This window comes from Salvelinus sp. IW2-2015, linkage group LG3, assembly GCF_002910315.2.
Source record: "Salvelinus sp. IW2-2015 linkage group LG3, ASM291031v2, whole genome shotgun sequence".
Taxonomy (NCBI): Eukaryota; Metazoa; Chordata; class Actinopteri; order Salmoniformes; family Salmonidae; genus Salvelinus; species Salvelinus sp. IW2-2015.
In genome coordinates, this window is record NC_036840.1 from 22,163,717 (window position 1) to 22,189,723 (window position 26,007).

Sequence of the window (26,007 nt, forward strand, 5' to 3'; positions counted from 1 at the left end):
TTATACCATCATCAGGGATTCGCAAGGGCCCCTTCAATAGACATGTCCTTGTCTTCCATACTCAGTTCTCGTTGATAAGATCTATTCAGCCACTGATTCCTTGCCACTTGTTTCCTTACCACTAATTGGCAGGTGAGCCAAAAGTTGCATCGTCACTGGTAACAAGGTCATAAATTACATTGGATTTTTTTTTACCATAGCTGGTCTGAATAAGATATCTTCTTCCCTTGACGTCTTGGAACACAATGAGACGTGGCAGATCCAGAGCACTGTTTAGAACCCCTGGGTCCATCCATGGCTATCATTTAATCTGTGTCATCCTAATCTCTTCATGGATGTCATCACAAGCAGCAGTGGCGGGAAGGAGGAAGCAAGCAACACCTTATGCGGCTTGAGTCAAATAAAATGGCCTACCTGCACGCATATTATTCACGGGTGCAGGCATAGCCACGGGAAGTAGGGGTGCTGCAGCACCCACTGAAAAATCTGAATAAAAAAATATGTTTTGAACAAATATATTTTTTACACAAAAGTAGTGCACTGGGCCTTTACTTGTATTAGCGAAAATGTTCAGCATCTCCACTTTGGCAAAAGAAAGGTAGTTGTATAATTAAGAACAGTGTCTAGCAGGATTCAATGGTTGGAATTGTAAGAGTTGTTGCCCTGTCCCTTTCTCTGAGATTCATTCTAATGGAATCCAAAAGAACAAAACCCTGTCCTCAAACATTTACATCAAAGGGTGCCAAGTTATGGGCAAAAACACAAAACATCCACATCAAATGTAATATTGTTCTTGATCAACTAACATGGAAAACAACCAATTTTTGTGCAGTATTAATTTGCCATCCTTACAAACCACTTAATGTAAATGTACATTACTGTATATAGGCTGGACATCTAGGTTTGTACCTGTAGACTTTCCATCACCATGAAGAAAAACAATGCACAATACAGTAAATGTGTACATTGAGACGGGGGACAAGTATAAAAATGTATGCACTCACTACTGTAAGTTGTTCTGGAAAAGAGTGTTTACTAAAATGGAAAATGAATTAATAGACCATTTCAGTTTCCACATAGAAATAGGTTGCATTTGCAATTTATTTCCCCCAGTCAGCAATAAAATCGCAGCACTCCCAAACTATTTCCCGCGGCTATGGGCGCAGGGTGTTTGTTTCAATAAACGGTTGCCTTCAGGAAGATGAAACATGCTATGTGAATACCGGTTATGACTAATGTATGACAAGTATGCATTGATTATCACTAGCCAAGTAACTCAACTCCTCCACGGAATTGAATGTAGACTACTTTTTTTTTAAATGAACCTCTGACTCCTTCGAGTCGCTATGCGTCGATAGGCCTACTTCAAACATGTACATTGTTAAACCAAACCGTGTACCTATGTTTGTCATCTGTTGTTTCATGCCTTTCTTTATTTGCTGAAATCCATACTTTTTAATAAAATAAAACCACTGACTGTTTCCACATTGTTGTTGCTCTAAAATGGCAACAAAGCACGAACGCGTAGGCTATGTGCCAATTTAATCTCAACAAGCAAACAGTCGGTGGTTGTATTTTATTCAGGCCATGTGACGTGTTGTGATTATCAAATGACAACATCTGAGTGATTCATATTCTAGCCAGACGGTAGCCAGACTATAAAATGCGCACCACTTCTCCTTTTGGCATAGGGTCTACATCTAACCGCAGTAGCCTATTCACGTGCCCATATCACATTGTTACCGCCCACGATAAGCCTAATTATCACTATCACCATGAAGAATCAGTAACTCGGTTATAGGCTGTGAYTACCGAAAGTAGTAGACCAATTGTAAATGAAAGGGAAAGCAACCCGTAGTCAACATGTGCACAGTCAAACATTTCCCCAAGGTCGTGTGACGCAACGAAGGTGAGCTCATATGCTAAATCAAACGACTGACTGCAACCAGCTCTGCATCCTAATAAGCTATCTTTACTCAGGGTGAGAGATAAATGGTGGAAGACGGTGAGTCACACCGAACACAGACCGCCTACTGTCAGAGTCAAGTAGGCTAGTAACCGGACCTGGGCCGATTAATTCCCTGTAGTGTTACAGCAACAATAACACGGATGGAATTCCAAAACACCTGAGCCAGACGCCAGACGCCCCCATGTCCTGACTGATGGACTTAAACATCTCAAAATTAAATAATCACCTCTAATCATGTCACTTTGGGGAAATTCCTGGAATGCATCACCAGTCACACCAAAGAACGTTTCTTTCTGAGGTGCAATTGAGGCATGTGCTCGGATTGAGGTGCATTATGAGTAAAAATCGATTCACATTGATTGACTCATTGATTAATCAATTGAGTTTGTTTATCTCTAACAGCATAGCCTACCATTTATTTATATAGCTTTACCTGAAATAGTTTCTTAATTAACCAACTTTTAACCTTTAAAAAAACCAGAATGTTATTAAGGGGGCACATGTTGTCACACTGTTTTTATGATTTTCTCATCTCTCACTCTCTCTCGCTCATGTAAAATAATTGAAGCATACATCTTCTTTAACCCTTCAACCATATTCTCAACAGGCTTGTAGAGCATGTTTTGACAATGTATTTAGAAGTGAATATGAAAAAAATCTTCACTTGAACTTGATTGGTCAACTAATACAAATAATGCCTATAATAGTAATAAAGAATGTCACTTTGTCATATATTTTAAAAATTTGACTATTTTTTGAGGGACTGCACTATACCCCACCTGAAAACACATGAATTTCAATGTAACTGGATATTAATGTTTGGACATACTAAATGACCATTTAGGTTAACATGTAACAGTCTTCAACAATGCTTACCTACCAATAAAGGCAATTGAAGCAGACCTAAARTATTTTTAAAATAATATTGAAATGAGTCAAAATGCTATGCAAATTGCCATTCTAATATGGCATTGCTGGTATGAGCTTATTTTAATATCTCAACTACCTGGTAGAGCTCTGTTATTTCCAAATAAACATCAAGTTGAAAATAAACTATTGTAATTTCTTATTTGAGTTGTTAGTAATAGGTGCAAACATTTTTTCATATTTTTTTTAGAGACAGTTAAAGGGTTAACAAGAGGCACGTTGATCATGCATTGTGACCAAGATTTTCATTATATTGACAAGATAGTCGAGTGACTGCTGTAACAATGAAAATACATGTCCTCAAGGATGGAAGACAGGCGCCAGGAGGCGAGATCAGGTGTGACCATTTTAGCCAATGAGAGGGCAGATACGAGTGTGACCACAGGGCACAACGCTGATATAAAGTCGTTTTTTTCAAAGTTGCCGAAATGCCACGTGGCCCACTTATATCAGAGCATTTGTAACAACCCAACCAATACAAAACGTATATTCGGTCAAAGAAGCCTCACGTAGAACATTTGCAATTAATTTTGTTGTTGACCAAATTCGAGACTCATTGACCTCCATACAAAATTTCCTCATTTCGTGGTCTTGTTTTCGTGGGCAGACTTTGGGGGGAGTAGAACCTCTCGCTTCGCCTCTTCTCTGATTGTGCGACTTGCCTTGGTGGAGAAATGTTCTGTTTCCTGCACCAGGCTAGAGACAAGTTGAGAGCGAGAAAGAAGGTTTGCTCGCTGTGCTCTCTGAAAGAAAGGAAATTGACGGTAAAGTTACAATTTAGTACGACCAAAATAATAGTTATTCATTTGTATAGAAGATACGGATTCACTTTTAATTGCACAGACGAACATTTTTACGTGTAGCCTAGACAGGCACACCGTAGGTTTTTGCAACGAAGAGGCAGAAGGGAAAGCAGAAAGGCTATTCTACCCCTTCGTTTGAAACACTTTAAGCTAACCTACCTCCAGGATGTCGGAGCGAGGAGGGCTCCCGCGGACTGGAGGTGCCCCCTCCCCGCACTTGCAACCCTCCAAACCGGTCACGATCACCTCGAATCGCCCTGTCCATATGAACCTATACGCTACCTGGGAAGTGGACCGCTCTTCGCCAAGCTGTGTTCCGAGGTAAGCCTTCGAGTAAGGGAAGTAACGTTAGTTCTATCCGTTGGTTCTTGTCTGGTTTTTGTTCGTTTAAGACAAGTAAGTACTGTTTGCAGACCATTTAAAGACGTCCACAATGGGTTTTACAGGTCATACTTTGGTTTTTACTACCAACACGATCTTAAATTCTGTAACATAACTGTGGCAGACATAAAATGTAGTGTTTGCATTGTTTTTAGGTGACTGGGTAAATGGCATAATAAGACATTCTCAACTTGCAGTAACCTTTTATTGTTGTCTATCTGGTCAACCCAGACACGTAGCCTATTGGCTAGTCTACCACATTCTAATACAGAATCAACTTCTGTATCGTTCTTGTACACGTACCCCTCACGATAGTATCCTGTGCCTATGTTTCCCGATAGAGCATTTGATCTCTCGGTCGGTCGTGGTATTTTGGGGGGAGACCCATCATAGCAAATGCACCACTGGCCATTCAGATTGTGGCATACAGAAACCAGTTGTTCGTTCCACGACCGAACAGACTGTCTGGGTGGATTTCCCCATAGCTCAAGGCTCCACCATTTGATTTTGATTTCCAATGTTGCCAGTTTTTTTTTTAGCAATGTTCTACGGTCATTAGCATATCAATTGATAGGTTAGATTTGCTGTAATAGAAGTTAACTGGAAGGGAGTGTATTAATCCAATGTAATGGAGCAGTAGGAAGAGTAGCCAGGAAATCTCACACCTGACACCCATCCATGGTCATTCTGAACAAAGGCTCTCAAGATCCCTCTTAGTGTGTGTGTGTCAGTGCCAGTGGTATTTATTGTTCTATTCCACTTTCCCCCCCATTCTCTGTTGTATTATAATATACTGTGTGTTCATATGCTATATGATACTGTATGTGTTTATGCTATGTTTATTTACGGTGCATTCGGAAAGTATTCAGACCCCTTGACTTTTTCCACATTTTGTTTTACGTTACAGCCTTATTCTAAAATGGATTACATTTTTCCTCATCAATCTACACACAATACCCTGTGATGACAGAGAAAACAGGCTTTGAGAAATTTTAGCAAATGTATTGAATATAAAAAAAAAACAGATACCTTCGAAATTGAGCTCAGGTGCATCCTTTTTCCATTGATCATCCTTGAGATGTTTCTACAACTTGATTGGAGTCCACCTGTGGTAAATTCAATTGATTGGACATGATTTGGAAAGGCACACGCCTGTCTATATAAGGTCCCACAGTTGACAGCGCATGTCAGAGCAAAAACCAAGCCATGAGGTCAAAGGAATTGTCCGTAGATCTCCGAGACAGGATTGTGTCGAGGCACAGATCTGGAAAGGGTACCAAAACATGTCTGCAGCGTTGAAGTTCCCCAGGAACACAGTGGCAACCATCATTCTTAAATGGAAGAAGTTTGGAACCACCAATACTCTTCCTAAACCTGGCCGCCCGGCCAAACTGAGCAATCGGAGGAGAGGGTCAGGGAGGGTCAGGGAGATGACCAAGACCCCATGGTCACTCTGACAGAGCTTCAGAGTTCCTCTGTGGAGGTGGGAGAACCTTCCAGAAGCACAACCGTCTCTGCAGCAGTCTGGAAAATCAGGCTTTTATGATAGATTGGCCAGACTGAAGCCACTTCTCAGTAAAAGGCACATGACAGCTTGCTTGGAGTTTGCCAAAAGGCACCTAAAGGACTCAGATCACAAAAACCAAGATTGTACTCTTTGGCCTGAATGCCAAGTGTCAGGTCTGGAGGAAACCTGGCACCATCCCTACGGGGACGCATGGTGGTGGCAGCATCATGCTGTGGGGATGTTTTTCAGGGACTGGGAGACTAGTCAGGATCGAGGCAAAGATGAACAGAGCAAAGTACAAAGAGCTCCTTGATGAAAACCTGCTCAGGACCTCAGACTGGGGTGACGGTTCACCTTCCAACAGCACAATGACCCTAAGCACACAGCCAAGTCAATGCGGAGTGGCGGCTTCGGGACAAATCTCAATGTCCTTGAGTGGCCTGGACTTGAACCCGATCGAACATCTCTGGAGAGACCTGAAAATAGCCTTTCAGCAATGCTCCCCATCCAACCTGACAGAGCTTGAGAGGATATGCAGAGAAGAATGGGAGAAACTCCCCAAATACAGGTGTGCCRAGCTTGTAGCGTCATACCCAAGAAGACTCGAGGCTGTAATCGCTGCCAAATGTGCTTCAACAAAGTACTGAGTAGAGGGTCTGAATACTTATGTAAATGAGAAATTTCCGGGGGAGTTTTTTTTGCAATTTTTCTCCCCAATTTCGTGTTATCCAATTGCCTCATCGCTGCAACTCCCATAAAGACTCGAGAGGCGAAGGTCGAAAGCCGTGCATCCTCCGAAACGCAACCCAAACAAGCCGCACTGCTTCTTGACACAATGCCCACTTAACCCGGAAACCAACTGCACCAATGTGTCAGAGGAAACACTGTACACCAGGCCACTGTCAGCGTGCACTGCGCCCGGCCGGTCACAGGAGTCGCTAGTGCGCAATGGGACAAACCCTCCCCGAACCCGGACGATGCTGGGCCAATTGTGCGCYGCCCCATGGGTCTCCCGGTCACAGCAGGCTGCGACAGAGCCTGGACTCGAACCCAGAATCTCTAGTAGCACAGCCTTAGACCACTGCGCCACTTGGGAGGCCATTTTCTAAAATGTATACTAACCTGTTTTTGCTTTGTCATTATGGGTTGTTGTGTGTAGATTGAGGGGGGGGGAAACATTGAATACATTTTTTAATAAGGCTGTAACGTAACAAAATGTGGAAAAAGTCAAGGCGTCAGAATACTTTCCAAATGCACTGTATACCTTCCCCCCCATCCAAATGGCGATAGATACYTCAGCACTATTTCAGTACTATATTAATGCAACATTCACCTGTAGACGTATCATAGTAAACGGGTGTAGTGAAGCCGGAGGAGTGGTGCTCCCTAACYTTTTTCCAATTTGACTCGAGAATACACTGAGCTGTGATACTATTTCTGTCAAATGGGTTCTGATAACTGATATTTAATTACAACAATAATTCAATGACGAACCAAATAAATATTTATAGYAACCTAGAGGTAAATGGTGGTTTCTTCTCTCTGGCTGTCGCAAGACTGATGAAGCACTATTAGGCTACCTGTGTGCACTGCGGAGGCCTGTCCGAGTCCTGACCACTTTGGCCAATCAGAACGTWGAATTTGTCCTTGAGGATGTTCACGAAACTTCACGGAGCCCTCGTGCACAATGGAACCCAGAACGACATGTGACCACTTGGTTACGGCGACGCCGTTTTGCCCAGGACACCTAAACCATTCGTGGCCACCGTGATGGTTTATGTTCACTGCAATTGATTTGATAACATTTTTTAATCTATGCACATAAATTCTATGAATTGATAGTTCACTTCTGTTTTCTTTTATCCTGTAATAGGGTATATCGTCACCGTGTGTTCAAGCTAATCACGAACAGTTCAATGATATTAAGCTATATGTATGTATATTCGGCTATAGCCTACAAAAACAGCTATACCACGTAGTGGTAACCTATTAGGTTACAGTCCTACTGCAAATGATTCTTGTTTGTTCCTGAATTGGCCGAATGGCAGAGCTATCCTTCAACTGTCCTTTATCACCACAAGTTGGTTCAACTTCTTTAATTAACATCATTGCGCGATCCCGGCGCTGTCATTTCGGCACTGTTCTCTTAAAATGTCCTGTCGCTTAAAATAACATTTCATCAAGATCTGTCGCCTATCATAGTAGTCATACTCATCACTTATTATTGTTCTTATTACAAATAGAAGATTATCCTTCTCACAATGGTGCTTGTTTAGAAAAAGTTATCAATGTCTTTTCCAGATCATATAATGATTAATTTCCATGTTACGTAACAGAACCGAATATAATAGCATAGTGGGGCTTTAACGTTACTGCCTCACCAAAAACACCTAATTTCTAATGAGATTTTAGGATGGTTAGCTGAAGCCGAATTGTCAAAGATGGATGCTTTGATTGAAACGAAACACAAGAAAGGCTAATAGTTTAACCCGATCTTCTCTAATACGCTCACAGAACAGTTCAAGAAGACCTAAACGCATATTCCCGCCAAAACTGATTGTGATCAATCAAAGGATCGGCGTGGAGATGCAGCTGGGACATTTCACCGGTAAAACATGAAGAATTATCATTCACCATTAACGGTGGCGATGGCCTATTTTTGAAATGAGGTAGTCTATCCCTAACTTGGAGTTTGAGGGTATTAAAAATAGGTTCATGTCAAAATAAAAATTACTGTGTAAGCATAGGCAGATGTGGCATGTGGAGGATGCATTTTCTTATGCATAGTCTATAAGGATTGGCTTAATCTGTTGGCACACACTTTGCGGAAATTCTGACGTCATTTACATTTTTCTTTGTGCTCCTGTAACGGATGTGAAATGGCTAGCTAGTTAGCGGTGGTGCGYGCTAATAGCCTTTCAATCGGTGACGTCACTTGCTCTGAGACCTTGAAGTAGTGGTTCCCCTTGCTCTGCAAGGGCCGCGGCTTTTGTGGAGCGATGGGTAACGATGCTTCGTGGGTGACTGTTGTTGATGTGTGCAGAGGGTCCCTGGTTCTCGCCCGGGTCGGGGAGAGGGGACGGACTAAAGTTAAACAGTTACACTCCCTTACCTAAAGAAATAGTGCTACTACCACGCTTAGTAAATGAATTACATTATTATTATAATAATCATAACCATACTATAGAATCACTGAATATAGATGCCACTGTATGAGATAAGGTGGGTAAAAGCATCATATGGGCTTTAGTCCTGTACTTCTGCTCCTTTTCAAAAAGCTTTAGAGCTTGACCTGTTTGGTACTAAAGCCTTTGAGTGTGTTTTGACACATGCTTTTTAGTATTTTTGTCAAGTGCTTTGTTTGGGGTAAGTAAGTAGATGAGTTGTGCTCTAAAAATATCTCGTCTGTGTCCTGGACTCAGATCTCCGTTACTTTGACGTCCTGTCTCTGATTACTAAGAATAGAAATGTCTCAATTGTTTTTTTTGGGAGGGGGGTGTCACCTTGCTGGATCTGCACAGTTTCAGGGCTTTAGCAGAAGCCACGGTCCATCACCCCTTCTTCCATTTCACAGCAGAGAAACGGAGAACCAACCAGAATGCTGAGAAATCCAGCCTTCCTTCCTGGAGGCAATCACTGATCTGACACCACGTAGATTGTTAGACTGTGTTATAGAACCCAGAGTTTCACCTGTCCAATCGGGTCAGATGTGATCACTTGAAGGAGGTGAGGAGGGATTTATTTTCAAAGTATCCTGCCCAGCCCTCACCTGTGTCTCAAGACATTGTGATGGCTGCTGTGTATGATTCCAACAACCCCAGGGTGTCTTATTATTGTTATTGTTGCAGGAAGTCGACATGTGAACACCCACCCTGTAGAGGTTTGTAGCTGTAACCTCTTCTACTTCCCGTCTACCCAGAATGCTGTTGGTGTGTTGTTTACATAGTGAGAGTGCCTCTGTAAGGTCAGGTCTTATGGATACTTGACCTTCACTAACTATTCTGTGGGCGGGAAACTATCAGTATGCAGTAACCTACTTTCTCCAATTTACCATGTTTCTGCAGCGTCATCACCAACCATCTCGTTCTCACAGCTTATTTGCTTCATTGACTTATGTTTTAACAAAATATATTTTTTTAAATCCCAAGCTAAATAATCCCAGTGACACCAGCAGGCTACCTGTCTTTGGGTCTGTTTATAAAGTGTCTTCAAAAGCTCTATAAAGTGCATTCGGGAAACTATTCAGACGCCTTGACTTTTTCGACATTTTGTTATGTTACAGCCTTATTCTAAAATTTATTAAATACGTTTTTTTAACTCATCAATCTACACATAATACCCCATAATGACAAAGCCAAAAAAAATGTTTTCCCCTACATTTTTGAAAATGTAAATAAATTCCCCTGGAAATATCACATTTACATAAGTATTCAGACCCTTTACTTAGTATTTTGTTGAAGCACCTTTGGCAGCGATTACAGCCTCGAGTCTTCTTGGGTATGACGCTACAAAGCTTGGCACACCTGTATTTGGGGAGTTTCTCCCATTCTTCTCCGCAGATCCTCTTAAGCTCTGTCAGGGTGGATGGGGAGCGTCGCTGAACAGCTATTTTCAGGTCTCTCCAAAGATGTTTAACAGGGTTCTCGCCCGGGCTCTGGCTGGGCCACTCAAGGACATTCAAATCAAATTTTATTTGTCACATGCCCTGTATACAACAGGTGTAGACCTTAAAGTGAAATGCTTACTTACAAGCCCTTAACCAACAATGCAGTTTTAAGAACATTCCTAAAAAGTAAGAGATAAGAATAACAAATAATTAAAGAGCAGCAGTAAATAACAATAGCGGGGCTATATACAGGGGGTACCGGTACAATGTGTCAATGTGCACGGGGCATTGGTGTCGAGGTAATTGAGGTAATCATTTACATGTAGGTAGAGTTATTAAAGTGGCTATGCATCGATAACAGAGTAGCAGCAGTGGTGGGGGGGGGCCAATGCAAATAGTCTGGGTAGCCATTTGATTTAGCTGTTCAGGGGTAGAAGCTGTTTAGAAGCCTCATGGACCTAGACTTTGCGCTCCGGTACTGCTTGCAGTGCGGTAGCAGAGAGAACAGTCTATGACTAGGGTGTCGGGAGTGTTTGACAATTTTAGGGCCTTCCTCTGACACCGCCTGGTATAGAGGTGCTGTACTGGGCCGTACACACTACCTCTGTAGTGCCTTGCGGTCGGAGGCCGAGCAGTTGCCATACCAGGCAGTGATGCAACCCGTCAGGATGCTCTCGATGGTGCAGCTGTAAAACCTTTTGAAGATCTGAGAACCCATGCCAAATCTTCTCAGTCTCCTGAGGTGGAATAGGTTTTGTCGTGCCCTTTTCACGACTGTCTTGGTGTGCTTAGACCATGTTAATTTGTTGGTGATGTGGACACCAAGGAACTTGAAGCTCTCAACCTGCTCCACTACAGCCCCGTCAATGAGAATGGGGGCGTGCTCTGTCCTCCTTTTTCTATAGTCCACAATCATCTGCTTTGTCTTGATCACGTTGGGGGAGAGGTTGTTGTCCTTGCACCACACTGTCAGGTCTCTGACCTACTTGCTATAGGCTGTCTCCTCGTTGTTGGTGATCAGGCCTACCACTGTGTCGTCAGCAAACTTAATGATGGTTTTGGAGTCGTGCCTGGCCGTGCAGTCATGCATGAACAGGGAGTACAGGAGGGGACTGAGCACGCACCCCTGAGGGGCCCCCGTGTTGAGGATCAGCGTGGCAGATGTGTTGTTACCTACCCTTACCACCTGGGGGCGGCCCGTCAGGAAGTCCAGAATCCAGTTGCAGAGGCAGGTGTTTAGTCCCAGGGTCCTTAGCTTAGTGATGAGCTTTGAGGGCACTAGGGTGTTGAACGGTGAGCTGTCGTCAATGAATAGCATTCTCACATAGGTGTTCCTTTTGTCCAGGTGGGAAAGGGCAGCCTGGAGTGCAATAGAGATTGCGTCATCTTATGAGCTGTTGGTGCGGTATGCAAATTGGAGTGGGTCTAGGGTTTCTGGGGTAATGGTGTTGTGAGCCATGACCAGACTTTCAAAGCACTTCATGATTACATGCGTGAGTACTACGGGTCGGTAGTCATTTAGGCAGGTTACCTTAGTCCCTGTGCCAAAGAACACTATGGTGGTCTGCTTGAAACATGTTGGTATTACAGACTCAGACAGGGAGAGGTTGAAAATGTCAGTGAAGACACTTGCCAGTTGGTCAGCCCATGCTCGGAGTACTGAGAGTCCTTTCGGTGGCTTTTGGCAAACTTCAAGTGGGCTGTCGTGCCTTTTTTACTAAGGAGTGGCTTTACTGAATAGTGGAGTGCTGCAGAGATAGTTGTCCTTCTTGAAGGTTCTCCCATCTCCACAGAGGAACTCTGGAGCTCTTTCAGAGTGACCATCGGGTTCTTGGTCACCTCCCTGAAAATGCTGCAGAATTKTTTTTGTACCATTACCCAGGTCTGTGCCTCAACACAATACTGTCTTGGAGCTCTACAACCAATTCCTTCGACCTCATGGTTTGGTTTTTGCTCTGACATGCACTGTCAACTGAGGGACCTTATATAGACAGGTGTGTGCCTTTCCAAATCCTGTCCAATCAATTGAATTTACCACAGGTGGACTGATCAATGGAAACAGGATGCTCTTGAGCTCAATTTCAAGTCTCTTAGCAAAGGGTCTGAATACTTATGTAAATCAGGTATTTCTGTTTTTTTTATATTTAATAATTCCGCAAACATTTCTAAACTGTTTTCACTTCGTAATTATGGGTTATTGTGTGTAGATTGAAGATGATAAAATAAATAAAAATAAATTGTAGAATACAGGAAGGGTCCTGAATACTTTCTGAATGCGATGTATAAGACTCATTATTATTATTATTTCCAATCTGCAATGCATATCACCTGATCACTACCTCCCATTAAATATAGCTGCTAATATAATTCTGCTGTATGTGGCATTTAAATAATTAAACATTCCCATTACTAAGCTCTTTAGTCAGTTGGAGTCAGTCTTGGGAGTCATGTGGAACATTGGTGTGTTAAATGGTTGACAGTATGGGCCCTGGACAAAAGTAGTGCACTATATAGGTCATAGAGGTCCATTTGGGAGACACCCTGAGAGTTGACAGAAGGGGAGGGTTGGAATTCCTGCTCCTGCTGACTGCGTTGTTGGAGCTTGAGGCTCTGGCAGGAACCAAACTCAAGTCCTGTGACTCTAGCCTAGAGGAATGGGATGGAACGTACGGTTGAATAAGTTCTAATGCTGAGCTATACTGAACTCTGTCCCTGGTTGTGGCTTGGGCCTTGGCCGGGGCTTGGGCCTTGGGCCTTGGGCCGGGGCCGGGGCCTTGAGTAGGTCTGGGTTGTCACTGTGTATGACAAGTGATACAGTAACCTCGTCCGAGCCAGAACGGCCCATGGGGCTGGAGCCTGAGTCAGCTTGATGTACACGTACTCCCACTGGACAGGACGTTAGTCTATCGCAGTGATATACACCTCCTTAATGTGAAATACTAGCTATGACTGAAGGAAGCACACAGATTGTATGCTGTATGCTGCTCTCTTGTGCTTTTAATCAATCCGCACCACAATAGGGTGTCACACTGCTACACTCTACCACATAGTCAGTCCTTGCCTAACCTGCCCTCTATATACACACACACACACACACACACACACACACACACACAATCTCACGCTCATACTCACGCTCATACTCACACCCGATTTAAGAAGGACTGGCACGTGGATCGGGCCACTGCGCACTCTTCCTCTCAGTTGAATGGCTGAGAGGTCTGAAGTTTCCCTTCGCGCCCCACTGCCAGGAGAAGTGCTGGCAGACAGAGCGAGGCAGAGCAGGAGGGAGGGATGGAGGGACCCCATTCTCGACCCTTCTCGCGTGCCCACACTCTCTACGCTTCTTCTCGACGTGTGCACTTGTTCACTCCCCCCTCGTGGATGTAAAATGAACGGACTCCCTATCCCTGGCTGACACCAATTCAATGCGTTTCAGTACATCTATGAGGGGTAGTGAACAAGTGTACACACCTAGGATAGAGAATAGGACCGTATCTCTACTCTCTGTCTTCTGCCTCCTAGAGAACAGTAGTATTGCGATAGGAGACTGTCTGGGTGACTTTGTTGAACGTGGATCGTAATGCTGCTGAATCCTGAGATGTTGGGTTGTCAATATAGGGTGTTTTGTGGCAGATCACTTCTGTTCTTGTCCTCACCAGAGTCTTGTGTGTGTGTGTGTTCACACAGTTAATTGCCCCTGACATCAATCTCATAGCTGTGGAATCCTATCCTCGCATCTGGCAGAGGACCAACACTGGGATGTGTGTATTACAGTGTGTACGTGGAAAAGAGGATAGACATCCTTCTCTGGCTATGGCCACGGACACTGTGAAACACACTGAGTGTACAAAACATTAGGAACCATCCGCAAAACCCGGGACGACACTGGGCCAATTTGTGCGCCGCCTCACGGGGCTCCCGGTCGGCTGCGACACGGCCCGGGATCGAACCCGGATCTGTGGTGRCGCCTCTAGCACTGCGACACAGTGCCTTAGACCGCTGCGCCGCTCGGGAGGCCCCTCCATTTGTATTGTTTTTGTTATGTTATGATGCTGATAGGGGTTGACCTCGACACAGTGGGATACTGACACACTAAGTAGTAGTGACACTCTGATGAAGAAGCATTGTGACACAGTCTGAGGGGACTGAGTTGTTACACTAACTCTCCGGCATGATATACAGCACACACACACACACACACACACACACACCACAGACACACCACAGACACACCACAGACACAGTGCAGCCCTAAACAGGATTAGATGTGTGCTTTGGACATTAATCTCTAATCGCTTTAATGAAGGGCCAGAATCTTTCTCTTTCTGTCTCGCTCTCCTCCCCTTATCTCTGCACCACACATGAAGTAACATGGTGTCTCCAGAACAAGGGGTTAGGTGTGAGGGAGCAAGGTGCTGGGTTGGATAACCGGGCGCTAACGCACGAGAGCGCCACTTAGCAAAGTTGTGATGTCCGATAAGTTTTATGACGTACAGTACTAGTCAAAAGTTTGGACACGCCTACTCATTCAAGGGTTTTTCTTTCTTTCTTTTTTTTATACAAATTTCTACATTGTAGAATAATAGTGAAGACATCAACTATGAAGTAACACATGGAATCATGTAGAAACCAATTTTCTTTCAACAAATCAAAATATATTTGAGATTCATCAAAGTAGCCACCCTTTGCCTTGATGACCGCTTTGCACACTCTTGGCATTCTCTTAACCAGCTTCACCTGGAATGCTTTTCYAACAGTCCCACATATGCTGAGCACTTGTTGGCTGCTTTTCCTTCACTCTGCCAGTCCAACTCATCCCAAACCATCTCAATTGAGTTGTGGTTAGGTGATTGTGGAGGCCAGGTCATCTGATGCAGCACTCAATCACTCTCCTTCTTGGTCAAATAGCCCTTACACAGCCTGGAGGTGTGTTGGGTAATTTTCCTGTTGAAAAACAAATGATTTCCCTAGTCGTGCCCCCAAGGAACAATAAAGTGAGGAGAGGCGTACAAACCAACGATTTGGGAATGGTAGAGGAAACCCTTAACCATTCACCCCCCTATTAGCAACACTTCTGCTGTGTCTCAAAGAACACGGCGTTGGAAGCAAAAACTCAAATTTTGACTCCTCAGACCTAAGGACAACATTTTCCACAGGTCTAATGTCCATTGCTCGTGTTTCTTGGCCCAAGCAAGTCTCTTCTTATTTGGTATCCTTTAGTAGTGGTTTCTTGCAGCAATTCGACCATGAAGGCCTGATTCACGCAGGTCTCTGAACATGTGAGCTGAGCAAGCTGTCGTGTACATTGAACTCTGTGAATGCATTTTTATTATGGGCTCGAGATTTCTTGCAGGCTGGCAACTTTAAAGTTAACTTGGTCCTGTCATGCAGGCCGTAAGTAACTGGTCCCTATCCTCTATCGGTGGCGGTCCTCCAATGAGAGTCCAGTTCATCAAATGGTTGCATCGTTGTTGCGACTGTGTTCTTGACGAACTTTCAAGAAGACACACCTGTTATGAAATGCATTCCAGGTGACTACCTCATGAAGCCTGGTTGAGAAGAATGCCAGCGTGTGTGCAAAGCTGTCAACAGCAACCGGGTGGCCTCGCTTGAAGAATCTCAAATAGAAAATATATTTGATTTATTTATACTTTCTCCCCTGTGATTACTACATGATTTCCATGGTGTTATTTTCACTCAGTTTGTATGTCGTTTTTTTTTTGTTTCTTTTTTTCTTTTTTTTTTTTTCTTTTTTTTTTTTTTTTTTTTTATTTTTTTTTTTTTTTTTTTTTTTTGTAACTCGGTATTTATATCTATGTCAGATCGTAGGAACAGATTAGTAAAAAATAAAATAATCACCTGGAATGACTGCTCAAGTTTGACTCGGTCCTGATAGTTTAGCTTTGTGCCTGCTTACTGAAAAATGTTTAACTTTAAAATTTATGAAGACTGCAACACTTATAGAGGGGCGGCTGCGTTTTAGGAGGGTAGAGCGAGGGATGAGACAGATTCTCTCAAATCGGTTATTTTATTTCACCTATCCGTTGCGCGTGTCGCTAATCTGTTTCATAGTCTACAGAGAGAGACTGCTCCTATTGACTTGCTAGTGTCTGGCATTCAATGAGTTGACCTAGAGTGAGGACCTGCAATGCATACACACCTATCTCGAAGGCACGTCTCACCTGCTTTTTAAATATCAATGCGCTTGGAGGAGCCCGTGGTTTGGCCGTTGTGTGTTCTTACTGCAGGCGTCGGCGCATGTCGCCAGCGACTGACTGCGCCGCAGACAGATTGAGCATATGCGGGCAAACATGAGGGAAGAGGAAGATTGGGGGGGGCGCGGGGGTATGTAGAGAGTGTGGGAGGCCGATTATTGCTTTTTCTATCTCCCTGCAGAGAAAGTGGGAGGGAGGGAAGGTTCTTTCTCTCTGTCGACTAGTAGCTCAGAAAGCAGCACCTATTTATTTTTTGCCTGCTCTCTGTCGCACACCTGCTGCTGCCACCACAGCCCTCGTTGTTATTGCCACGGGCAGCATAACACCTCTCGCCGCCACTACTGCACGAGGCAAAGTAGGCTATTCTGAAGCTGCTTTGTCTCGCTACGTGTTAAACCAGGTGACGTGTTAAACCAGGAGGGAAGCAGTGCAAGGCTACAGAGTATAGTCAAACAGTCGTGGAGAGAAATGGAATTCAATAACAAAGTATGTAAAAGGTGTTCAGGTTAAACAAGGCAACAGTAAACATGCCCCCCCCCCGCCTCCCACCTTTGGGCCAATTAGTGTCATCAATTCAAGCTCAGTTTGGAATTTCAGTTGATTGCGATAGCATCCCCCTTCAGCCAATCAGTGTCATTTTGTAAATGCCAGATCTCTATGGCATGGCGCATCATTCACCCAAGTTTAGTCAGAATCGGGCCAGTTGTCTCTGAGATATCTCGTGTGACGTACGCACGTACGGACAGATCCATAGTCCACTGTCTGATTTTCGTCGTGGGGTACAAAAMACCGAACCCATTTCAGCTTGGCTAAGAAGTTTGAAGCGGACATTTTAAAGTGTTTCTCTGCCTCTTGTCAGAGGTGCCGTTTGGACAGAGCACCGCTTGACTATGGACACCACCTTTTCACTTGATGTTTTCTCTTCCTTTGGAAGGATAAAAACGGAACCAGTCTGTATTAAATGTATTTGCATCGTTCTCACACTGTTGCTATGTAATTGATATTTTGAAAAGGGCAAGGAATAATCCACTCAAACCTATCTTTTGGTATTTCTTTTCAGTATTCCACTCTTCACTGTTGATCCAGTCCGACAGTGTTTTTAAGGTCTAGGAAGTTTCGGTTGTGTTGAGGTCGGGACATTTTAAAATGAGAATTTCCCACCGAGATTAGAATTGGATAAGAGCTCTGTCTTTCTCCAGAAGTGGAGCGTACAGCCACATGTACTGTACAGACTGTAACTTCCTCCCCCAGGAACCCCTCTCTCTCTCTCTCTCGACTACCGCAGTTTCTCTACTGACTGTCTGTGACGAGCACAGGAAGAGAAACGGAGGTTTGTCATGACCTTTGTTAGACTTGCTGTAGCGGAGGGAGAAACCCATAGAAACGCGCACCGTGTAGGACGTGCTTCTGCACTGCCTTCAGATGAACTATGAGCCAGAGCGCGCGCACACACACACACACACACACACACACTCAGTCATGCATTCATATTGTGGAAAGTGCACACGAATACATATTACTTATAACCCACTTTGACCAATCTCCTCCTCCCCACACACACACACACACGCACACACACTGATAGAAGCATCCAGGGACTTTAAAAGGAATGCGCTGGCAGTTTGATGTGATTGAGAGCTAGTTCATACACTCAGTCACAGACACAGAGAGGAGGGAGAGCGGGGAGAGGGGAGGGGTTGGAGAGATCAGCGGATCGGGAGATGGTGGAGAGAGCAGGGGAAGTGGTGGAGAGAGCGGGGGAGCAGGGGAAGGGGTGGAGAGAGGAGGGTACGTGGTGGAGAGAGCAGGGCGGAGCGAGGGTGGAGCGAGCGGGGGAGGGTGGAGAAAGGCAGGGAAGGGGCGGAGCGAGCAGGGGGAGGGTGGAGAAAGCAGGGGAGGGGGGGAGAGCAGGATGGAGATGTCGGGGGAGATGGGTGTGAGGGAGATGGGGGGGGATGGGGGAAGCATGGGTAGAGAGAGCGGTGGAGATGGGGGATAGAGGGTGAGGGGAGAGCGGGCGAAAATGGGGAGAGAGAGACCTGGGAGAGGGAGGGAATGAGAGAGCGGGGAGAGGAGTAGACAGCAGGGGAGAGAGAGAAGTTGAGAGGGGGAGAGAGCATGGAGAGGAGAGGCATGAGAGAGGGAGGGGGAGAGGAGCGATGGGGGAGATGGAGGAGAGCATGGTAGATGGGGAGAGAGAGCGGTGGAGATGGGTGGGTAGATGGGGGAGGGAGAGAGCGGGGAAGGAGAGAGCAGGGGAGATGGGAGGAGGGAGAAGAGCGTGGGAGATGGGTGCGAGAGAGAGTGGAAAATGGGGGGGATAGAGACCTGGGGGAGAGAGTGGGAGATGGGGGGGGGGAGAGACCTGGGGGGAGAGTTGGGGAGATATGGGGAGAGAGAGCGGTGGAGATGGGGGGGTAGGGGTGGGGAGGAAGAGCGTGGGGAAGGAGAGAGCGGGGATATGGGAGGAGGGAGAGAGCATGGGAGATGGGTGCGAGATAGGAGAGCGGGAAAATGGGAGGAGAGCCTTGAGGGAGAAAGTGGGAGATGGGGGGAAGATGAGAGAGTGGGGAAGCAGTGAGAAGAGAGAAGTTGAGAGGGGGGAGAGGAGAGGTGGGAGAAGGAGGGAGGGAGAGGGAGAGAGAACGCACAAGGGAACAGGGGAGAGGCTGGGAAGGAGGATAGATTGACACGCGGAGGCAGTGATCCCCGGCTCATGTTGCGTTGGCGATAAGAATTAGGGAAATGGAGAAACATGAGCAGACAATGACACCCGACGAGACAATAGGACGAGACATGAAGCCAGCCACACACAGTATGGACACTGCTGCTGGGCCTCGAGCTTCTGGGCTGTTACACAAAGACGCAAAATGGAGAAGCGAAATGCCACGGAGGAAGAGAGACTGGCAGATCGGACGTCTTCATTTGGCGCCTAACCTCCCTAGGCCGAGCGTACTATGATGTCTCTTTTGTCGTAGAATAGGACAGAATAGAATGAAATATCCACGGCGAGAATACACCAAGCCCGTACACCAGCTGATTTAATGGGAGCAATAACCCATAAGGCACTTGTCATGCATAGCGCTCCAAGAACTCTGTAAAAAAAAAAAATATATATATATATCATAATAATGGTTCGAACGTCAGACAAGACGATTTAGGATGACACAGAGGAGATACTTTCCCCAGAATGAGACTTTTCATCATATTATATATTGAAGTGATGTCATTCTGCGTTTTGGAGATTACTCGATTTTTATTCAGGCTGTGGGTTAACCCTGTCAGGATCTGTGAACGGCGGTACGCTCGTACAGACAGAGGGGGGGGGGGGGCAAACAGAAAGCCAGGCCGACAGAACAGGAACATGCACTCACTCGGCATTAAGTTTTCAGAAGCTTCGGGATCATTTTAGGGGAACTGGGTGCGTTAGAGCAGATTAAAAAAGGACCTCAAAATCAGTCACTGCAGGCAGGCAGGCTCAGTAGAGGCTGACAGGTCAACAGACTTGAGCGACTATAGACCAGCAGAAGGACGCTCAGACGAGCAGTATAATGAGTGGACTCAGCAGTGTCTCTGTTAAAACTAATGAGAATCAGCTCTGATCGGATCAATACTGACTGACTGTGTTTAAAAGCTGCTGTTCTCTCTCCAGCTCTCACTCTTCATCTCGTTGTCTGTTTCCCATCTCTCTCTTTCTCCTCTTTGTGTCTGCCTCTCTCTCATCTCTCTTTCTTTCCATATCTTTGTCTGTCTTTCTGTGGTTATCTYTCTCTCTCCCTGTCTCCCTGTTTCTCTCTCACTGTATTTCTGCATCTCCCTCTCTGTCTCTCCTGCATCTCCATCTGTCTCATTCTCATTTCTCTCTATCCTTTCTCTCTCTCAAGCTCTCTATCTTTCTCTCGGCTTTCTCTCCCATCTCGTTCTCCCCTCCGTCTTTCCCACCTGTCTCTCTCGCGCTCCATCTATTCCTCCGTCTCTCACTGGCGAACAGGGGCTAACAGCAGAGTCGCAACCCAGTCTGGGTGCAGCCAAGCGTACTTGCATACTGATCAGCACCGCTGTCATTATCTGCTTTGCGTGTGTGGGGTGTCTCTGTGTTCATTTATCGGCTTGCAGCGATCCATACGAAGCAGAGAGGAAGCAGACACTATCTTTCCATACAGTACCAGTCAAAGGTTTGGGACACACCTACTCACTCCAGGGTTTTTCTTTCTTTTTGACGATTTTCTACATTGTAGAATACGAGTGACGACATCACAACTATGAAAGAACACGCGTGGAATCATGTAGTAACCAAAAAAGTGTTAAACGAATCAAAATATAATGGATATTTGAGATTCTTCCAAGTAGTCACCCTTTGCCATGATGACAGCTTTGCACACTCTTGGCATTCTCTCAACCAGCTTCATGAGCTAGTCACGTGGAATGCATTTCAATTAACAGGTGTACTTTGTTAACCGTATTTATGGAATTTCTTTCCTTATTGCGTTTGAGCCAATCACTTGTGATGTGACAAGGTAGGGGTGGTATACAGAAGATAGCCCTATTTGGTCAAATACCATATTCCATATTATTGCAAGAACAGCTCAAATAAGCAAAGAGAAACGACAATCCATCATTACTTTAAGACATGGAGGTCAAGTCAAGTACAGTCGCAAAAACCATCAAGCGCTATGATGAAACTGGCTCATGAGGACCGCCACAGGAAAGGATGACCCAGAGTTACCTCTGCTGCAGAGGATAAGTTTATTAAAGTTACCAGACTCAGAAATTTCAGGCCAAATAAATGCTTCACAGAGTTCAAGTAACAGACACATCTCAACATCAACTGTTCAGAGGAGACTGCGTGAATCAGGCCTTCATGCTCGAATTGCTGCAAAGAAACCACTACTAAAGTACACCAATAATAAGAAGAGACTTACATGACACGAGCAATGGACATTAGACCGGTGGAAATCTGTCCTTTGGTCTGGAGTTTAAACTTGAAATTTTTGGTTCCAAATTCTGTTTCTTTGTGAGACGCAGAGTAGGTGAACGGATGATGTCCCCGCATGTGTGGTTCCCACCGTGAAGCATGGGGGAGGAAGTGTGTTGGTGGGGGGGGGGTGCTTTGCTGGTGACACTATGTGAGTTATTTAGAATTCAAGGCACACTTAACCAGCATGGCTACCACAGCATTCTGCAGCGATACGCCATCCCATCTGGTTTGCGCTTAATTGGACTATCATTTGTTCATCAAAAGGAAAATTACCCAACACACCTCCAGGCTGTGTAAGGGCTATTTGACCAAGAAGGAGAGTGATGGAGTGCTACATCAGATGACCTGGCCTCCACAATCATTCAACCTCAACCCAATGAAATGGTTTGGGATGAGTTTTACCGCAAAGTGAAGGAAAAGCAGCCAACAAGTGCTCAGCATATGTGGGAAGTCCTTCAAGACTGTTGGAGAAGCATTCCAGGTGAAGCTGGTTGAGAGAATGCCAAGAGTGTGCAAAGCTGTCAAGGCAAAGTGTAGCTACTTACTTTGAAGAATATGTCATTTGTTTAACACTTTTTTGGGTTACTACATGATTCCATGTGTGTTATTTCATAGTTTTGATGTCTTCACTATTATTTTACAAAGTAGAAAATAGTAAAAATAAAGAAAAACCCTTGAATGAGTAGTTGTGTCAACTTTCGACTGGTACTGTAAATCCTTCCATAGTTAAGTCTGTTGTGTCTGACACTGCAGGTGTTAGACAAACATGGATAAGATCCCAATCGCCAGGGCCTGCCCATCTCCACAGCCCACCTGCTGCTAGGCTAACCGCTAACGCTGCTAATGCTACATCAGCAACATTTACTATGAGACATTTTATAATACATTTTAGAGCATGTGTGTGTTATTGGTTGGTAAAGTCTGCTATGAAGTGTTGTGAATGCTTATAGTAGTAGTTGAGTAGAATCTATGAATGCTCATAGGTGTGTTACGAATGCTTACAAGCGCGTGTTATAATGTACGGATAGATCCCTAGTCCCTCTGTAGTCTGGCTGTTTGTGTGTCTGACTGCTACTGTGAGACGCATGCTAATCTCTAAAACCCTGCCAGCAGGACGCTACACACACACACACACACACACACACACACACACACACACACACACACACACACACACACACACACACACACACACACACACACTCCAGAGCTGGATGATAAATTGCCTGAATTGATACGATAAATAGAGCGATAAATTTAACATTAATGTGCTCCACCATAACTCATTTTTTTTATTATCCTTTAAACTACTCCTACTACTAGTTTGATGGTTGTTGCCATCATTTATCCCATTAACAAACGTATTTCCTTTCAAAGGTCAAATTATTCTAGTATAGGCTACTTGTCGTAATGAACGATATCAGAAAAAAGCCTGCGGTAGGTGATCAGTATGGTGGGTATCAATCATTTTTGGTTAATCTTTCCAGCTCTAACACACATACATACACACGTTATGTTTTTCTATCCTTGTTGGGACCTACAATTAATTTCCATATAAAATCCTATTTTACCTAAACCTAACTTCTAAACCTAACCAATTGCCACCCTAAACCTAACCACTAAGCTTAAAATATCCTTTGTCCTCATGGGGATGTGGGAAAAGTCCCCACGGGGGAGAATTTCTTATTTTACTGTCCTTTAAAATCCATTTGGGGATTTTAGGTCCCCACAAGGATAGCAGAACCAACCCCCCCACACACAGTATGCACGTAACAAATACACACACACACACATATAATCCCAATTCCAGTCAGACCCACACACACACACACACACACACACACACACACACACACAGCTTCTCTGTCCTAGTTACAACAGACAGTGTGAAGCGCTATTACTAATCCCCGATACCTACTCAGTCGAAAATAACAATCCATTGATGAGTGACTGCTGGATTCCCTCAACCCAGCGTTTCTGTTAGGAAAATTTGGCACGGGACATTTGACCGGCAGCAGCACTTCAATTTACCGGACATTTGAGAAATTCACCGAACCCAAATGCATTGGGTGCGTAACCTGATAAGGGCGCCCAACCACGGTGCTCAGAATGACAGAACTCAGATTATTAGATTATGGTAATTCATATGAACAGAACATGGAAGTCCAGGATGCAACGATGTGCGGTGTCCTAATTTTGATGCGCACTCTGAAGATGTTAGAGTAACTGTCCACATTTACTATTCCACCTCCAAAAAAGATGAGTAACGAACAGCAAAATCACTAACCTATCCCCTATAGTAGACCTATTCTATTGGTCAGCATGTCGAGAAAGAAATGGCCTTTTCCAAACAGATTCAGGACAGTTGTGCGATGATCGATCCCAAATTCATACAACCAGTAAACCTAAGCCACATGAAACATGTAAAAACGTTGACCCAATGAGTCTGATGCAACACTAGAACGTTTAGCTTAAAATGTTGATAAACTATTATTTCTTCACATTATAAGCCCAACAATGCGCACAAAGTTCGTTCCACAATGCAACTAGTGGGAAAACACCATTGTCAAAAGCGCAACGCACATGCAAGCGACAGAGATGAAAATATCAGTTTGAATTTTTAAAGAGGAGAGGTCTGATATGCAACAATTACCATGGGTTGCTACTGGACAATGAAATAAAGTTTATATAAAATAATTGCCTCCACGGATATGGTCTGATTTTGGCTAGGCTACTGTCATGACGTTGGCCTGGGGGTAGGTTTATGACAGTCATAAATACCTCTTTCCCCCCCCCCCCCTTTTTCCTCTCTCTACCCTACTGATGTGAAATTTGGAAACCCCTTGGTTAACATAGAGATTCTGGTAACATCAGAAGGTGGGGGGAAATTAACTATATTCTGGTAATCCGACCAATTGAACATATGGGTGTATCCTTAATGAATATGATGTCAGTTCGTTTGTCATCTGAGACATTCTCATCAATGATAGATTGACATAAACTCTACAGTGGAAAGTCTACAGTGGAAAGTCTACACATCAGAGTTATTGTTGTTCAATTTAAATGTTTGAATATGAAAATTCGTGATGTGATTGAAATGTGATTTTAGCTTCTAAAATGTGAGAATTGGGTTTTCATGTTGAATTAGCCCGACTCGTGGGCCGCCCACGTGAAGAGACATAGGTTGTAATTATGAAACACACCCCTTTTCTCCCTCCACTATTTAAGCCTTGACGAAAATGTAACCTGTGTTCCAAGTATGTGAGGTCTGCAGCCTCTGCGTTAAAAAGGACTAACATGTCAACTACAGACCTAAGCCAACATTGGTTGCGAATGGTATGAACTTTGAACTCTTATTCACTACAGAAGTGATACCTCCTACACGTTGAGTTAGCAACAGCAGCTGCAAACGTAATTATGAAAGAACAGACAGAGTATCCCGTTGTACTACACAACGACGTTACTACAACATATCCAATTTACACCAAGAGACATTCTTCAAAGGACAAGGACTCCATCTACCACCAACTACCGAAGCGCAGCTCAGAGTAATATTTATTGCATTTTCCTTTTCCAAATGGGCGGTAATTTAGAATCATAAGATACTGTATTTAGATAGCATGGCTGGGACCTTTGTTCCTCAAGTCTTCCGCTCTTTCACTCAAACCCAGACCCCTTTTCTTTGTGTAACCAGCTGTCATATCTGTTCCGTCCGCTAGGGACGTTTTCCTTATGATGTAATTGTAATCAAGGTTGATCATTCTGTGTATATGTAATTCTGTGTGATTAGTTAGGCATTTCGGAAATAAATAATTAAACCCAATTTTGTATTGCTGATTCAACTTGTTAGCCAGGGTTCGTGAAGATAACCAAGAATTTACAACTTTCAGATGAGACTGAAATAAGGTGACGATTGATATTGACTGCTATTGATGTTAAATATTACTAGGTCTTTAAGAGTTTATTCGGAAGATAACAGCTCTATAAATATTATTTAGTGGTGCCCTGACTTTCTAGTTAATTACATTTACATGATTAGCTCAATCAGGTAATAGTTATTACGGAGAAAGGATTTTATAGAATAGCATGTCATATCACTTAATCCGTCATATCACTTAATCCGGCATAGCCAAAGACACGACACTACTTTGAAGCAAGGTTCGACATGCCTCATCATGTGTAGTAAAACTTTCAGGTTTCAAACAATTAAGTATATGTTTTCAAAATGCATACGGCCTCCAGCGCATTGCAAAGTGAACAAGATGTCGCCGGAGAACAAGGCTGACGTTTTACGTATTCCTAACTGATCGTGTTTTTTTTTTGCATTGTTTGTAACTTATTTTTATAACTTTGTACATATTGTTGCTGCTACCGTCTCTTATGACCGAAAATAACTTCTGGGTATCAGAACTGCAATTACTCACCGGGGACTGGCAGAATCCTTTTTTACCTTTTAACGAGTCCGGCGAGCCCGACGTGAATGATATACTGCTTTCCTGGGAACAGGCCCAGATCCCCGTCATTTGCGTAAAGAGAAGGTGGAGAAAAAGGGTCCAGAGGGCGGGCTGCCTTCTGAGAATTCGTAGGCGATCGAATAAACCCCCACTTCCTTCCGTTC

At 44.2% G+C, this 26,007-nt stretch overlaps 1 protein-coding gene across 1 annotated transcript in view; it reads left to right on the forward strand.

Annotated features, from left to right (window-relative positions):
• Positions 1-3,389: 3,389 nt before the first annotated feature.
• LOC111952582 (phosphofurin acidic cluster sorting protein 1) overlaps positions 3,390-26,007 on the forward strand; it is a 67,112-nt gene continuing 44,494 nt past the window's right edge. Inside the window, exon 1 of the mRNA XM_023971409.3 lies at positions 3,390-4,020. Within this exon, the coding sequence (XP_023827177.1) occupies positions 3,866-4,020 (155 nt within the window). The 5' untranslated portion in view covers positions 3,390-3,865. The remainder of the gene's footprint in view (positions 4,021-26,007) is intronic.